Source organism: Herpailurus yagouaroundi, unplaced genomic scaffold (genome assembly GCF_014898765.1).
Source record: "Herpailurus yagouaroundi ecotype Mexico unplaced genomic scaffold, PumYag 100, whole genome shotgun sequence".
NCBI lineage: Eukaryota > Metazoa > Chordata > Mammalia > Carnivora > Felidae > Herpailurus > Herpailurus yagouaroundi.
This window is the reverse complement of record NW_024412391.1, coordinates 640,469-658,535: the sequence shown is the minus strand read 5'-3', so window position 1 is coordinate 658,535 and position 18,067 is coordinate 640,469. Positions and strand designations below refer to the sequence as shown.

The window sequence follows — 18,067 nt, the reverse complement described above, 5'->3', positions numbered from 1 at the left end:
AAAGAAGGTTGCCATCTCATGAAAGCCTGGCCAGTCAGCAAACATAAAGAAGGAATGAATTGCTGAGACTTGCCTAGTCTTTGATTTCATGAATTACTCTCAATTTTTCAACAAAGCCCCATCATGCCTAGAAAGATCAGTCTCATAGATACTCCTTATAACATGCGTGAAGGGTTCCTTCGGATGCTCATCCAGATCTTCCTCCTGTGCTCAGAAACAGACGACTACATCATCAAAGGACCCTGTCGCCTGGCCCCACAAACACACTTGCCTTTGTCGCACGATGGCTCCACACCTGTCCTCATCAGAAATATTTAGACACCTTCTACATTTGTTCGTCTCAGATAAGGAGTTCGTGGATCTTGAGAAGCCACACTTTTTTTTTTTTCAACATTTATTTATTTTTGGGACAGAGAGAAACAGAGCATGAATGGGGGAGGGGCAGAGAGAGAGGGAGACACAGAATCGGAAACAGGCTCCAGGCTCTGAGCCATCAGCCCAGAGCCTGACGCGGGGCTCGAACTCCCGGACCGCGAGATCGTGACCTGGCTGAAGTCGGACGCTTAACCGACTGCGGCACCCAGGCGCCCCAAGAAGCCACACTTTTCAATATGTACGACAGGCACGGCTTGCAACGATTTTGCTGGTCCTTTTTCTGCAAGTTAACCTATACTTCACCCAAACCAGATTTGCCCCCTGGCAGAGGTAGAATATTGAATACATAGGTTCTTGTTTTAGAAGAAGGATCTGTGTGTCATGGGGCGACTCGTAAAGCAGTCATGGGAAATGCCACAGACACTCACTTGTAACTAGAGAAACACAACTTGAAATGAGTAGTTTGAATCAATTAAATGAACATTTGAGCACATACCACAGGACACAGTCATGTCAACGTGGTAGTGTGTGATGAAGTATGCACAGAACTGCCTTCAACATTTTCTGTGATTCAAACACTCATGCGTTTAGGAGAAAGAAATACAGAAAGTTACATCTGCAGAGGTTTCTACATTTGGTACTGTGTTGCTCCACTAAAATGAAATTTAAACTGAACACTGATTATTTGGCCCAAGAACACATTACAAGTGTCAGAACACCAATTATCTTTAGCACCATAAAATCAGATAGTCACTTTACCTAGAAGAAAGTGACAAAGGGGAACAAGGAAAATGTCTGAAAGCTGGATATGTCTGATAACCTGGAAAATGTGGAACAGAAGCTAATTAGGCAGTCACAACCCAAGAGAAGCAATATTGTGAATTTTATTAATATTTGTTAAAGGAAACAAGTTCTAATAGGTATTGGTTGAAGGGAAGGAAGGAAGGAAGGCATAGAAGTGGAACTCAGGAAACCAAAGTCGTATTATCTGTCACGTGGAGGAAGTCACTTCAATCTCTGTAACTCGCTTTACTCACCCATAAAATGAGTGAGTTAGATTACAATCACTAAGGATTCTATTTTTAATACTTTTTTTTTCTTTCTTTCTTTTTTGCATCAGTGAAAAAGGCAGTAAGAAATTAATTGCCATGTTTCTTGGGAAACATTGTTTCAAATTAGGCTAAGTATCGGAAATTGAGTTACTGTCACCCCGGGGGTCTTTGAAAACCTTGAAACTAAAATAAGACTTAGGACCATCATTACCATTTTCTTAAGAACTACTAGAGTGACGGTCCCTATCACTGCAATTTAGAGTTGTACTATCTATCATACGTCCCCCCGTCCCCCTGTAGGGCTTCTTTCCTTTTCTCAGCCATCATTTCCTCTGTTCTTTCTCCTATTTTGCACCTCATCAACACGCAAACTCAGCTTCAGGGAAACTAGAACTCTCAGCCCAGGGCTGACTGTAGATTCAGTAGCTATGTGTAGGGCTCTACGTTCATTAATTCATTGATTGATTCAACAAGTGTTCGGAGAGCGCCCACTGGGGCCATACACTGGATGGGTAAGAAGAGAAAAAAATCAGTCTCTACTTCAAGGAACTCAGTTCAGGGCTGAGCGCACGGATTTGTCTGCACGGCCCTCTCCGGATCCCAAAACACAAGCTCAGGTTGGAGGGCTGGGCCAGGGCTGCAGATTCCACCGTCCGACTTTCTCGGAGGGCGCCTCCTACTGGCCGGAACCGCACCAGCAGGCCACCCTGGGACCGAGAGCCAACCTCTGTGCCCGGCCGAGATGTCACGGCTCACACCTGATGCTGCACCTAAAGCAACTGCGTGATCCAACACCCCAGGCTGGTTCCAGCCGGAGTCTCGCTTCCGTCCGGCACCAACTGCCCCTTCCTGATGCCCAGTCACTGCGGCAGCCCCCATCCCCACCCACCCCACACACTGCCACCAGGAAATCTGGGCGGTCGACCTCTGGGGGCGGCGCCTGCCCCGGCGGCGGCCGTCGCCCTGGAGATACGCAAGGCACCCGGGAAATGTTGCCTTTCCTGCGCCCGAATTCGGCCCCCACAGTGCCGCCTGCGGGCAGAAGGAGCAGATTGCTCTGGGAGCGTCGGCAGCTCCGTGCATCCTTTAACAGCATCCGGATCTCCCCTGCTCTCCGGACTGGGAGAACTGGAATTGCACTCCACAGCTCTGACCCTTCCTCCTTTGGAGGCTACACAAGGTTAGATCCAAGACTGACCGGCATATAAGTCATGGAATTGGACCGTGCCTAACGTTCCTTTTTCTGCCTCAATTTTTCCTGACCCAAATTGCCCCTCTTCAAAATGAAATTGTGAGTCATTGCACCCCTCCACCCACCTTTCCACCACTCACTTACTCACCATGGTGGTTTTCACCGTTCCGTCGTTTCAGGAAAGGTCTGGACTGCCTTGGGCTCAGAACAAGTCCTTTAGCTTCTATGAGGAGCTTGGGGGTGGGCGGAGGTGATAAGGGAGGCAAACTGAGGAAGGTACTCTAACGATGAGTAAAGGCTAGTTAGTAATGTTCGTTATGTAGATTTCTCTGGTGCTGTCTCCAGGCCGCTAGAGTCTAATGTTGTCTCTGGATTAACTTTTGTCCTTCCTGATAAGTAGGCATCGGTAGAAACCAATGGGCGATTTCCGAGGCACAGCTTTGGAAACTGACGTCCTGCTTTTAGGCAAATGGGGGGAAGGCAGGAAACTTGTATCTGCTTCCTTTCCATTGCTTTCCTTACGCCAAAGTGGCATATTTGGGGGTGGCATATTCTACTACTATTCAATGGTCAGATGACCCAGCTAGCACTCGCCAGCAGGAGTGTTTGTAAGTTAAGGATGTAATGTGGAGGCTGTTATTTTTTATTTATTTTGAGAGAGAGAGAGAGAGTCAGGGAGGGGTAGAGAGAAAGGAAGACAGAGGATCCAAAGAGGGCGACAGCAGCAAGGCCAATGTGGGGCTCTAATTCATGAACCATGAGATCATGGCCTGAGCCAAAGTCAGACGCTCAATGTACTGGGCCACCCAGATGCTCCGTTCCATTTCATTTTAAAACTTCTGATGACAGGGGCACCTGGGTGGCTCAGTCAGTTAAGCATCCAACTTCGGCTCAGGTCATGATCTCACAGCTCATGAGTCCAAGCCTCACATTGGGGCTCTCAGCTGACAGTTCAGAGCCTGGAGCCTGCTTCAGATTCTGTGTCTCCCTCTCTCCCTGCCCCTCCTCGCTCATGCTCTGTCTCTTTCTCGAAAACAAATAAACATTAAAAAAATTTTTTTTAACGTTAAAAAAATTTCTGATAACAAACTGTCCTTTGTCAATTATACCTAAAAGTTTCTGGATCTGTAGTTATTTAATCACTCCAAACTGCTCTTGTTAAGTTGATGAAAACCTCCCCCGCAAACTTGCTTGGTAAAGAGTAAGGCAGTGAATTACATTCAGTCTGAAACATGTTTGTGTTTTATCCCTAATCATTTTGTTCTTATAATCATAAAGGGTTCCCATTAATTCTCTGCTTTTCTTCCCTATTAAAAAAAAAATACCTTTCATTACTCTTTTGGTCTCTTCCAGGTGCTAATAATCTCCTTAGGCCTGTGTGATTTTGTCCTCAGTAGTTGGTGGGTTTTTTTTTTTTTTCTGTTCTCTTTCTTTGTAATCTTCTTTCGTATTTTGAAAACGTTTTCCCCTCTCTTCTGCAACAAATTAATTGGTTTAGTAACTGTACTGGTTTTATTACTTTAAGCACTTGGTATTTCTCATGCACAGAATATGAATTCCCTGAGTTTCCAGTTAAGTTTGGTGGAAGGATCCCTGCCCTCGTACCTGGGGACCCACAAAGAGTCCCAACCCAGCCACTAACTATGGGTGAGACATTTACTATACCTTTGGTTTCCTCCTCTGTAACATTAGAGATTGGAATAAAAAACCTTCCTGCTCCTTATAATGCTAAAATTTGGAATTTAGAATTATAAATTATTCTATATATTTATTATATTCCTTATATATTTATCTCTATATATAAAGTCTAAAAAGAATTGAAAGGAGTACTTGGGTTTAGTTGGATCTTACCTTTCTTCTTGACTTTCTCCAAGGCACCTCTAGTTTTTAACAATATTTTGAACACTCTGGATCTTTTACCATCTGTGAAATCCTGCAAGGGTAACAGGCAATAAGTGAGAACAGCAAACTAGAGGCTCCGGCCTTCGGTCTCCCATGAAACCTCTGCTGGGTTCCTGATCACATCCTGCTGGCAGGGTCCCCACCACGGGCATCCACCTTCTCTGCTTACATTGAGTCTAGCTCCACACGTCGAGGTTGGCTACTCTGTGAACACAACAGACATCACCGTGGCTCTGAGTGATTGTAAACCTGCCTAAATGATGTAATCTTTTAACGTTGTCAGTGACCTTTGCTGGTGTCCCACCACTTGAGGAAAGAGGGTACTCTTAAACCACATAAGATTTTATTCTGACTTAAAGGTCTGTTTTCTTTGCCCCATAAAACCTAAGACCTCTTTTCCTTGGATTCTCATGCTTTAAAAAAAAAATTTTTTTTAATTGACTTATTTATCCTGAGAGAGACAGAGACAGCTTGAGTGGGGGAGGAGTAGAGCGAGAGGGAGTGAGCATCCCAAGCAGGCTCTGCACTGTCAGCGCAGAGCCCAACACAGGACTCAAACCCACGGAACACTGAACTCATGACCTGAGTCGAAACCAAGATGCCAATGCTCAACTGATTACACCACCCAGGCTCCCCGGATTCTCATCCTTCTTAATGGACATAGGGCTGCTTTGCTGGAGCCAAAAGGGCTTTTCAGTAATGTTTTCCAAAATGAATCCTGCAGAACTCTATGTCCCCAAGGTCATAGTAAATGTTTTTGAAAAAGAAAGAATCCAGAGGTCAAATATATTCACAATTTAAGAATATACTATACATTAGGTATTCCTAATAGACTGCACGTGTGTGTGGTGGGGTGGAGGGAACGGAGGAAAACTGTTTTTACCTCAATTGGCCATGTGGTGCTTTTCTCTCTTTTTAAAAGTACACCTTTGAAGGGGTGCCTGGGCGGCTCAGTTGGTTAAGTGCCCGACTTCAGCTCAAGTCATGATTTCACAGTTCATGGGTTCAAGCCCCATGTCGGGCTCTGTGCTGATAGTTCAGAGCCTGGAGCCTGCTTTGGATTCTGTGTCTCCCTCTCTCTCTGCTCTTCCCCCACTCATGCTCTGTCTCTCAAAAATAAACAATTAAAAAAAAAAGTATACCTCTGGAGCCAGTGTTCCAGAGCACATCATCTGTGAAACATTGTTTTAATAGTGTTTGTTACAGGTTAGTTGCAGTCTCATTTTCTGTCATCCCTCCAAATTTCAGGTCAGCCATTCTTTACACGAAACATGAACCCTCTGAAAGTCAGGAATTCCTTGTCTGGAGTGCAATTCTGTCCCTAATGTACAAACATTCTGTGCTCCTGCCGTCTTCACCTCATGTAACAAGTGGGGTAATCTCCTGGACTTCTGTTTACTTTTAACATTTGCTTTCAAACTCCACACTAAATTGTTGTTGCCTGTACTGCTGCATGACAAAGCTGTCTAGCTTTATTTATTTTTTTCCTGAAGATTTTAAGTAATCTCCACACCCAATGTGGGGCTAGAACTCACAACCCCGAGATAGGTCGCATGCTCTGCTCACTGAGCCAGCCTGGTGCCCCTTGGCTTTATTTTGTCTTTACTCAGATTTAGTCACTGCTTAGATAGGCACGCTTGGTAATCTCCTTCACTGTGTTGGCTGTGAACAGCTTCTCTGTTCTGCAACTCCTAAACCTGTACCTCCTGTCCCAATCCATCTCTCATCTAAATTCTAACCCTATACATCTTAGCATCCTCGCTTAAAAAAAAAAAAAAATTGTTTTAATGTTCATTTGTTTTTGAGAGAAACAGAGTGCGAGCAGGGGAGGGGCAGACACAGAATCTGAAGCAGGCTTCAGGCTCCGAGCTGTCAGCACAGGGCCGGATGCAGGACTCGAACTCACCAACTGTGAGATCATGACCTGAGCTGGTGCTTAACCAACTAAGCCACCCAGGCTCCCCTTAGTACCCTTGCTTTTACATTTCTTCAACTCAGATTACCAAACTTTGATGAAATTATCAGTTTTCTTTAGGGGGAACTATATACATCACTGCCACGAAACATACCGTGAAGCCTCAGCATTCGTGTAAACAGACCAGGATTCAGAGAACTTGTTTTATTGCTCACAGTTTCAAAATAAATGAATCAAAACCAAATTCAACATTATATCAGGGCTGCAACAAAATTCACACATACCTGAACCCTCACTTTAGAATCATACTGTGGAAAAGGAGAACAGTGGACATTTAATAGCCACCTCATCTCCTCAACTTTGGGAACAGTACTGGAAGAATTTCCTTTTGTCTTAATTCAAGCTGGGATTTCAGAGCTAGCTGAACATTTGGGGGGAAATTACCACTTAAGATGGTAAGAAGAACAGATATCTCTTTTATCAATGGATAGGAAATAGAACTGGTGATGTTTTAAATGTTTATTTTAGAGACAGAAAGAGAGCGCCCGCGCCTGAGCGGGGGAAGGACAGAGACAGGGTAAGAGAGAATCCCAAGCAGGATCGGGCTGTCAGCATGGATCCAGATCTGGGGCTCGAACCCACCAACCTGAGATCATGACCTGAGCCGAAATCAGGAGTCGGATGCTCAAGTGACTGGGCCACCCAGGCGCCCCTTCCTGGTGATGTTTTAGCCGAGAAAATCCTTTGTGGCTTCTCATACTCCTAACTTGGTTCCATTCTTGGTCAAAAAAGGGCCCCTGTTCCTAAAATCTGTCTCCCGGCGGGTTTCGCTATGGCTGCTGTGGATTCCCAGGGAACGTCAAGCCTGCCGAAGGCTCTGGACGCCCTTCCCGGCCTCAACTCCAGTCAGCCTCGATCATCGCGAACAGCTGGCTGAGCCTCTTCTTGACGTCAGGCTCGCTGGGGGCACTGCAGGATTTGGCGTGCACGCGGATGTGTTCGGCAAGTTTGGACTTGTAGATGAAGCCCTTGCCACAGTCGCCGCAGGCGAACGGCCTCTCGGGTCTGTGTATGCGCTGGTGCCTCAGCATGTGTCCCTTCTCTCGGAAGTTCTTATCACACTCGGGACAGTGGAAGGGCCTCTCGCCTGTGTGCAGGCCTTGGTGGCTGAGCAGCTGCGCCTTCAGGCGGAAACTCTTGTCGCACGTGGGGCACTGGAAGGGCTTCTCCCCCGTGTGCGTCCGAACGTGTTCGATGAGCTTGGACTGCTTGGCGAAGCCTTTGCCGCACTCGCAGGAGAAGGGCATCTGCCCGCCGTGCAGCAGCTGGTGGGCCTTCATGTCGGCCTTGACGCGGTAGCTCTTGCCGCACTCGGGGCACTGGAAGGGTCTCTCGCCTGTGTGCAGGCGCTGGTGACTAAGCAGCTGCCCCTTGAGGCGGAAACTCCGGTCGCAGCTGGAGCAGCGGAAGGGCCTCTCGCCGCTGTGCACGCGGAAGTGCTCGGCGAGCTTGGACTGCCGGGTGAAGCCCTTGCCGCACTCCCCGCACGAGAAGGGCCTCTCCTTGCTGTGGGTGCGCTGGTGGGCCTTCAGGATGCCCTTGAGGCGGAAGCTCTTGCCGCACTCGGGGCACCGGAAGGGCCTCTCCCCGCTGTGCACCCGCAGGTGCTCCCGGAGCTTGCAGCGGTGCGCAAAGCCCCTGCCGCACTCGCCGCAGGAGAACGGCCTCTCCCCGCCGTGCCGGAGCCGGTGTGCTCTCAGCATGCTCTGGAGGCGGAAGCTCAGCCCGCACTCCGGGCACTGGAAGGGCTTCTCGTCCGTGTGCAGGCGCCGGTGCCGCAGCAGCTGTCCCCTCTGGCGGAAGCTCCGGCCGCAGTCGGCGCACCCGAAGGGCCTCTCCCCGCTGTGCACTCGGACGTGCTCCGTGAGCTTACACCGCTTGGCGAAGCCCTTGCCGCACTTGGCACAGGAGAAGGGTCTGCCGCCGCCGTTCGCGCGCCGGTGGACCTCCAGCGAGCCACCCGGGCGGAAGCTGTCGCCGCACTCCTGGCACCAGAAGGGCCGCTCTCCCGCGTGCACCCGTTTGTGGCTGGGGAGCTGGGACCCGGCAGCGAAGCGCTCGCCACCCTCGGGGCAAGACAACGGCCTCTCCCCGGCGGGGCGGTGCCGGACAGTCTCCGCGGCCCCCGGCCACGGGCCTGGCTTCCCTCCCGAGCGCAAGCTGGCCCGCCGTGCCTTCCCTGGGAGGGCCAGGTCGCCCTCGCCACGGGAGACCAGCCTCCCCCTGCTGGGCTGGCCCTGGGGAGCCGCCAGGCTGTTCTTCGGGAGAGCGTTCCGGTCGCACCTGGGGCACTGGGAAGGCCTCTCCCCCCTGCGCCGGAGGCGGTGGCCGAGAAGGATCTGCTTGCGCGGGCCGCACCGTTTACATCCAGGGCCCTGCGGGGGGCTCGTCCCCGCCGGTACAGCCAGATGCCTGAGCAAATACCGCTTCCGGTGGAAGCTCCGCCCGCAGTCGTGACACCGGAAATGCCTCCGACCCTGAGGGATGCTGCGCTGTTGCCGTGGATCAGCTTGTTTGCTGAATTTCTTCCAGGGCCTACACGGCTGGTCACTCAAGTGGCTCTCGTGCTTCTCTAAGTGATTCTTCTTCCAAAAGCTTTCCTCACTAACAGCGCTTGGGTGCTGGGTGCCCTCCCAGGAGCTTTCCTCCTGAAAGGCAGGGGGAGCCAGAGTTCTGGGACTTGGGATTCCTTCTCTCCAGGTAGGTTCCCTGCAGCTGGGGACTACTGGAATTGGAGCCCATGCGACATGTCTGTGTGGATTCACGAGAGCGATCCTCCCGTCAGGCCTGAAGGAAGCACCTGCCCTTCCTCCTAGTGAGGGTTCAGAGGGGCACTGGCCCTGTAGGAGATCTACTTGGAACCGGCATTTAGCTTCTCCTGATTTCACAGCTTGTTGACTTCCTGAAATGGAAAACAAAACTTCAGTCCGTATTTCTGTCATGACTAAAGGCTTATATCACCAGGAAAGGGAGCAGTAACAGTGACCTCTGGGAACCCAGCTCCCACGGAGCTCCACAACCAAGGACATTTCAGTATGGTTCCATTTAATGACCAGGAGTTTGGTGAGAGTCTGCTAAAATTAAACCGAAAAAAAACTTATCTTAAAAGAGGAAAATCTAGGAGCGCTTGGCTGGCTCAGTCGGAATAGCATGCCACTCTTGATTTCAGCGTCATCAGTTCGAGCCTCATGTTGGGTATAGAGATTACATAAATAAACTTAAAAAAAAAAAAAAAAGGAAAATATAGGTCTTAATATGGCCTATCCTCTGAAATGAGACCGTCTGGGTTCAAATCCCACCTTTCCGCTGTCTAGCCTCTGTCAAGTGAATCTCTCTTGGCTTTGGTTCCTTCTCCCATAGAAACAGGGAAACAACAGGACATTTGATTGTCATGATTATTGAGTTCCTGCAGTTACAGTGTTGAACACGTGCCTGGCATACTGCACACTCCATGTGCTCACCGCCATGACTACAGGACCATCCAACTTGTGCCGTTTTGATGTGGAGGCATTTCTGGAGTCAGAATGATGACGGTGTCACTATTAGACCCTAACACCACGGTCCCATTTCACCCAGGTGATGTCCCTCAGGCCAGGCAGCAGGGCTTGGGCTCTGTTCCCCACTCCTCGCCCCTATTCCCACCAACCTTTTAAAAAGGTTTCTTGGAAGAATTGATAACAGATGGTAAAAAGTGAAAGAATTTGTGAAGCAAAACTCCTTTACTGTCCAGAAAGCAGCAGCAACAAACTAAGCAAACTAAACAAATTTCTGGGCGTTGGCTTTCTCATTCCGTATTTTAATGCTGCCTTTTAAGAATCCAAAAATTTCAGACTCTCCTATGATAACAAGAAACAACAGAGGAGAGCTGAGTTTTAGGTATTCAAGTAGAGACAACAGTTCCCAGATAGGAAGGAAGCAATTTTGGTCACTAGGATTTAGATAACCAGTTTCGCTACCACCCCGCCCCACACCAGCCCTGCCTACTAACAATAGTGCCTATTTACTGAGCTCTTACTGTGTGCCATGTATCATTTTAACACTTTATGTATACTAACCTATTTAAACCTATAATGTAGGTGCTTTTATTATCTTCATTTCATAGGCCAGGAAATCGAAATATCGAGAGGTTGAATAACTTGCCCAAGGCGACCCAGAAAAGCAAGATCCAGACTCAGAGTCCAGGACCCATACTCCTAACCACTGTGCTTTACTGCCTTTTTCTAGAATATGCCAGACATCAAGCCTCAGCCTAGCCAAACAGGAAGACATGATCAGAGAACTGGAACAAAGATAACTGAATGTGATGTCCTCAGGAAAGGACCCTAATTTCTTAATACTCACGCCAAAACAGATGTCCCTCAATAACTGGATCAAAATGCAGATCAGCTGAAGAGCAAATTATGTTTCCTGATTTCTGTGATTCTCCCCAGTTCTTGAAGAACTCTTTCCCCTGTTCAATCCGTGATATTAGTTCTGGTTTGGGAAGTCCATCATCTGTACAAAGAAGTTAGACAGGGTATTTTGGTTTCTTTGAGCACTAAATTTAAAGCATGCGGAGTTGTTTTTAAATTTTTTAAATGTATTCCTGGGATAATGTATGAGAAGAGATGTCAAAAAATAGATTATAGTTTTGCACAAAGAGGAGTAAAACTGCCCACACATCCTAAAAGTTCTTCCTAATCTTTCTGGACCTGTTAAATCAGTTATACTGTTTAAATCCTGTCTTGGTCCCCATATGTCTAGCAATATGTATTTAGCCATGGGTTTCATAAAACTCACTAGTAGGGTGCTCTGAGAATGGTGGGACAACTCTGGAGACAGCTGGACAGATATCACGAGAAGAGGGGGAGATGGAAAAATAACTCGAATGCCCGTCCTAGGCAATTTCAAAGTAGGTAGCTCCAGCTAAAATATTCTCAGAAGTTCTCTGGTGACGGTGCTAATCATGACTCCAAACACTGTGGAGTGCTGCTAGAATAAAAAGGGTTGTAAGCAATGCAATAAACAGACGAAAATAGTTACAAGATTCTTTAATATATGACCCCCATTTCCCAAAAGAAATGTTTAATTTATTTATTTTCAAGTAAAATTTTCTTTCAATAAAATATATTTAACAGAATCTAAAGTATGCTTCATAGGTTGCTAAAGGGAGATCAGTGTATGGTTCAAATAAGAGAAAGAGGGTACGCTGGGCAATGCCTGCCTCAGGAAGAAAATGTCAGAGTGGTGTAGTACATGTGGAGACAGATCACTGTTCTAGATTCCTCCTTGTCCTCTGAAATCTGACTTCAATCCCAAAAGAATTCTAAGACTTCTTTCATGAGAAAAGGAATCCCTATCTTTTGTTTAAATCCATATACCTATTCTCAATCTTCATCTGTTGAAATCCCAGCATCTTTTAAAATAAAAGTATTTTTCCAAAAGTAAAGCCTGGGTGGCTCAGTCAGTTAAGTGTCCAACGTTGGCTCAGGTCATGATCTCACAGTTTGTGAGTTCAAGCTCCACATCAGGCTTTGAGCTGATGGTGCAGAGCCTGCTTGGTATTCTCTCTCCCTTTCTCTTTGCCCCTCCCAAGCTTGTGCTCGCTTGCTCTCTCTCTCTCTCTCTCTGAGTGAATAAACTTAAAAATTAAAAAATAAATAAAAAAACAAAACCAAGAAAACAATTCAATTTATAATAACACAAAAAAGAATAAAACATTTAGGAATAAATTTAATAAAAGAAATCCAAGACTTATACAATAAAAACTATAAAATATTGTTCAAAGAGATTTTGTCATAAATGAATAGGAAGATATCCCATGTTCATGAAAAGGAAGCTTTGATATTGTTAAAATGACAATATTCCCCGAATCCAATCTGCCTTGTTTTTTGACAAACTGATCCTAAAAGTAATGGTAATCAAAAAGACAAACATATATACATCAATGAAACAGTATTGAGAATCCACAAATAAAACTCTACATTTATGGTAAACTGATTTTCCAAAAGGGTGCCAAGAGAATTCAATGGGGAAAGACTTTTCAACAAATGGTGTTGGGACAACTGGATATCCATATGCAAAAGAAGTTGGATCCCTACTTCACACTGTATACAAAAATTAACTCAAAAGGGATCAAAGACCTAAATGTAAGCAATGAAACTCTAAACCTCTCAGAAGAAAACATAGGAGTGAATCTGTGTGACTTTGGATTAAGCAATGGTTTCTTAGATATGACACCAAAAGCTCAAGCAACGCAAGAAAAAGAAGTTGGGCTTCATGAAAATTGACAACTTTTGTGCTTCAAAGGATAGTATCAAGAAAGTGAACAGGGGCACCTGGGTGGCTCAGTCGGTTAAGCATCCAACTTCGACTCAGGTCGTGATCTCAGTCTGTGAGAAGAGATGTCAAAAAACAGCACCAAGCCAGCTTAGGATCCTGTCCTTCCCCTCTCTCTGCCCCTCCCCCACTCATATTTTCTCTCTCTCCTCTCTCTCTCTCTCTCTCTCTCTCTCTCACCCCCCCCAAAATTTAAAAAATAAAGAAAGTGAACAACCACAGAATGGGAGAAAATTATCTGCAAATTATGTATCTGATAAGGGTCCAGTATCCAAAACAAATAGGGAATTTGTTTTTAATAGGCTTTGAATGCAACACAGGGCTTGAACTCATGACCCTGAGATCAAGACCTGAGATGAGATCAAGAGTCAGATGCTTAACAGACTGAGCCACCAGGCGCTCTACAAATGGAGAACTCTTAAAACTCAACAATAAAAAGACAAAGAAATAAATTTAAAAATGAGCAAAGTATTTGAACAGACACTTCTCCTAAGAAGGTATACAAATGAAAAGATGCTCAACACGATTAGCTGTTAAGGAAATTCAAATCAAAACCACAACAATATACCACTTCACATCCACTTAATCCTGATGTTTGGAACATTCTTTCTGGGTAGAACAGGATGGATGATAATAAGATTATCTTTCTTTCTCTATAGATTCAATTACTTTAATTGGTTCTTCAGTAAAAATAAAAATATGTAATATCTTAGATTATATGTTTTAGAAACAACACTCTCTATGTAAAGCCTAGAAAACTTAATTATGGTAAAAGAATAGAATATGAAGTATTAGAAACCTTATGATATAAAGAAGTGGTATGGCTGTTAGGAGCTGGCAGAAGAGGTGACAGGAAGTACAGGAGAACTAATCACCTTATCTTCATACACTGAAGTAATCGAGATGTAATGTGAAGTTCACAGAACATGATCTAGAAGTTTATTATTTAAGTTATAAAGTTAGCCCATAGAGGCCTGAAAAAAAAAAAAAAACTCAAAATTCGGGGGAAAGGGAAAAAAGGAGACAGAAGATCCTGTAAGTGAGTTAATCCCTCATTTTTCATAGTAATGAGTTAATGCTGTCTAGACGTGATAAATCAAGAAACTGAGACACAAGCATGATAGTAAGATTGGAGGAAACCACAGTAAGAACTGAAACAGAAAAGGTTAAACGTGGTTGCCTTGGGAAATGAACTGAGTGCAAGAGTGAGGATGAAGCAGAGACTTTATCATTCGACACTTCTCTGAACAGACTGATTCTTAAAAATCACATTTGATAAATTAAAAAAAAAAAAAAAAAAAAAAAAACAACATATGAAGACCAAGTAAGGAAAAAGACTGAAAAGAACACATTACTATAACCAAGCAGAGACAGCTCCTGTTAAACATCTCAGGGTATAGCCTTACAAAATCTCACTGCAGGGAAATATTATAGCTTTTCTGAGTTATACAACCCCACTGTAAAAGCTGACAAGTAGGGACACTACCCATATTAAAAATAATATGGGTACATTATGGATAGGAGCTAGGAGTGCTCCAATATGGAAATCATGGCACCCTATGACTGTGTAGCAACTAAAAGTCCCCAGTCCTGGTGTATTTAACATATGACTTTAGGGTAAAACAAAAATACATTTCTGAGTTAATTTCTGAGAAATCTGGCCACCTAACAAACAGGAAACTCAAGTGGCCAAGACCTCTTTCAGGCCCATTTCGAGGATCTACCCACAAAATCAAGCACTTCTTACCTAGAGAAACAAGAATCTCATAGTTGGTTCTCATTACATGCTTGTAAAGCTCCTTCTGCCATGCCTCCAGATTCTGCCATTCTTGTTCAGAGAAATAAATGGCAACATCTTCAAAAGTCAGAGGTAACTGAAATTACAGACATAATACATACACAGTCATTATTGCTTCAAAATGATTTCGGCTCCTTCTCATCAATGTATTTATTTTCTTTCTTAAGTAAACTCTAACCTCAACGTGGAGCTCGAACTCACAACCCTGAGATCAAGAATCACCCGCTTTACCCACTGGCCAACCAGGTGCCCCTCCTTTTCATCAATTTAAAAGACTTTTTTAGAGGATCCTGTTCTTGTGTATTCAGCAGCTTCCTCCTTGAGAACTGCTCCTCCCCCTACTCCAACCATGTGGTTCTGTTAACCACCATACCTTACGTGGTTCTTTATGGTTGTTCAAGCTACATATGCATTTGTATAGGATATTTTTCTTCTTTTAAAAACAAAAGAGGGAATAAAGCACTGTGTAACTTCATTCACTTAATATGTCAGGTGTTTTTCCAGGTCAGTGTATATAGGCAAAACCAGGTTTTTGCAAACTGCTTCCTGATATACTAGTGCTTTTACCACTGTAAGATAAAGCCTAAAAAGGAGAACTACTAAATCAAAAGGTATAAAAATGTTCAGTTTAATAAATACCACTAGACTGCCTTCCAAAAAAAATCCAGCACTTTTGCCCTTTTGCTAATAAGATGAGACTTATTTCTTTGCACCTTCATCAGCACAGCATGGTTTTAAACCTTTATTATTTTTTTTTGCCAGTGCAAAAAAAATTTCCTTGTTTTAATTTGCATTCATTTGTGAGGCTTAACATCCTTTTCATACTTTTCGGGTGTGGAGGATGTTCCAGTATCTTTGTACATGTCTGTTCACATCCTTTGCTCAACATTCTCATGGACTCCTATAATTTGAATGAACTTCTTTATATCAGGGTGAATCATCCTTTGATTGACTAGCAAACATTTTCTCCCCCAGTCATTTGTATTTTGATTTTATCTTCTGCCAAATAGAGCATTTTGAGTCTTTAATTTGATCTGTCAGTCCTTTCCACGGTTTCCAGGTTTGTTTTTTAATTTTTTAAAGGTTTGAGAGAGAGAGACGTGAGACTGAGCCACCCAGGTGCCCCCATAGTTTCCACCTTTTTAAGTGTCCCCCACACCAAAAAGTTATACAAATATTCTACTAATATTTTTTGCCCTTAGATTTGCAATTTAATTCTATAGATGAGGGGCACCTGGGTGGCTCAGTCAGTTGAGCTTCTGGCTCTTGATTTTGGCTCAGGTCATGATCTCACAGTTTGCGAGATGGAGCCCTGCATCAGGCTCAGTGGGGAGCCTGCTTGGGATTCTCTCTCTCCCTCTCTCTCTGCCCCTCCCCTGCTCACATAATCTCTTTCTCTCTCAAAATAAGTTAATATTTTTAGTAAAAATCAAAGAAAATTCTACAGATGAGATTGGCATCTTTAATAGATACATATGGAGAGCCAATCACACACCAGTAAGTATACTATCCTTTCTCCTTAGATTGGAATGCCAACCTTTAATCTTTGCATGTATTAGATTTTCATAAATATGTGAATCTATATATTCTCTTACACTTTCTATATGTGTCTGATTACAGTACCTATGCAATATTGTAATAATGGGATGGTAAGTCTTACCTTCTCCTCACATTCTTTTCAAAGTTACTGCTGTGAATTCGTAGATATGTATCCTTCCTTATAAACTCCAAAACTATTTAGTCCAACAACAACAACAAAAAAGTGCATTGGAATTCCAGTCTGGACTGCATTAACTGTATATATGTATTTAGGAAAGATTGATCTCATCTAGAAACATGTTCTGCATTCATTTGGTCCAGCTTGCTATCCTTAATAAACTTAATTATTTTCTTCATAAATGTTCTGAGTCTTTTTTATTAACTTTATTTCTGGTATTCTGTGGTCTTTCCAACAATTGTAAATGAGACCACCCCTTTTGGGGTGCCATTTCAATTTATTATTAATAGTTTTAAAAAAAGTTACTGATTTTTGTAAACTTACTGTGTATCCAATTAATGTGTCATATTATGTATCAATCCTATTAACTTTATGGTGGGATACAATAAAAATTCTCAAATAAAGATAATTTCTCCATCTTCTACACTGCTTTTCTCATATTATTATAGTTTTCAGGAGAACCTCTTTTGTGGCTTTAGGGTTTAGTATCTTGATTTGGAAGACTTTTCCTATTCTAAAATTATAAAATATTCTCTTAAATTTTTCATAACATTCTTATAACTTTTATTAGACCGTTTTCCATCTGGAACTTATTTATGTGTAATGTAACAGGAAGGAACATAATTCTTTTTCCAGGTGGATTTTCAGTTATCACAAAACTTACTCAACAGTCTATTCTTTCACCATTGATTTGGGATTGTTTTTCATTAATTGGGCTTCCATTTATAGTTGGCATTTATACTCCATTTATACTTCCATTTATCCTTTTTTGCTCCAATACTGCAGTATAATTCTTATAGTTTTATCAGATATTTTGCTTTTTAAAAAAAAAATTTTTTTTAACCTTTATTTATTTTTGAGACAGAGAGAGACAGAGCATGAACGGGGAAGGGTCAGAGAGAGGGAGACACAGAATCTGAAACAGGCTCCAGGCTCCGAGCTGTCAGCACAGAGCCCGACGTGGGGCTCGAACTCACGGACCGTCAGATCATGACCTGAGCCAAGTCGGACGCTTAACCGACTGAGCCACCCAGGCGCCCCTAGATATTTTGCTTTTTAAGGGGGCATGGCCATCCACCACTAACCTCCATCATTTCCCATAGGAAAACGTCTTGGCTTTTCTTGTCTGTTTTCTCTTCTACATAAATAGTAAAGATATTTTGTCAAATTTATACAAATTCTCATGGGATTCTGATACGAATATGCTTAATATATTAACTTGGGGAGAAATGGACCTCTAAAATATGGCTTCTTTCCACGCAGAAACATCTCTCTCGTTTTTCTAGACATTTTATGTGCTTTAGTAAAATTAGTTTTCTTCATGTAGATTTTACATAATTCTCAACAGGTTCATTTCTAGGGATGGTACAGTTTTTGTTGCTACCATGTTTTGGGTTCTTTTTTCCCCCCACTAAAATTTCTAATTATGAAAGGTTGGGAAGCTAATTTCCTTGTTGGCTAACACTTTAGTTGACTGCCTTGGAGTGTCTGTGTTGAGAACGAGATCTGCAAATTAACATTTCTTTTAACCATTTAAGCCTATCATTTCTTATTTTTCTTATTGTATTGGCTGGAATGATGTTGAATAAGAGTGGTGATAGCATGCATCTGTCTAAGGTTTATAACTAGAAGCATGTAAATTATATATTTGTTAAAGTAATTTACATTAAATGCACATTCTTTTATGGTTTCCTTTTCTCTCTTTTTCAAATTATATTTAAGATTTTTTTTTTCGTTT

At 43.6% G+C, this 18,067-nt stretch overlaps 1 protein-coding gene across 2 annotated transcripts in view; it reads right to left on the bottom strand.

The window, feature by feature from the left end:
* Positions 1-4,062: 4,062 nt before the first annotated feature.
* ZNF786 (zinc finger protein 786) overlaps positions 4,063-18,067 on the bottom strand; it is a 29,584-nt gene continuing 15,579 nt past the window's right edge. For both annotated transcript variants that reach the window (XM_040471673.1, XM_040471671.1), the window contains exons 2-6: positions 14,562-14,688; positions 10,838-10,990; positions 7,083-9,398; positions 4,471-4,552; positions 4,063-4,094 (exon numbers count right to left, since the gene is read on the bottom strand). In XM_040471673.1, coding sequence (XP_040327607.1) covers positions 7,333-9,398; positions 10,838-10,990; positions 14,562-14,595 — 2,253 coding nt within the window. In that variant the 5' untranslated portion in view covers positions 14,596-14,688 and the 3' untranslated portion in view covers positions 4,063-4,094; positions 4,471-4,552; positions 7,083-7,332. The remainder of the gene's footprint in view (positions 4,095-4,470; positions 4,553-7,082; positions 9,399-10,837; positions 10,991-14,561; positions 14,689-18,067) is intronic.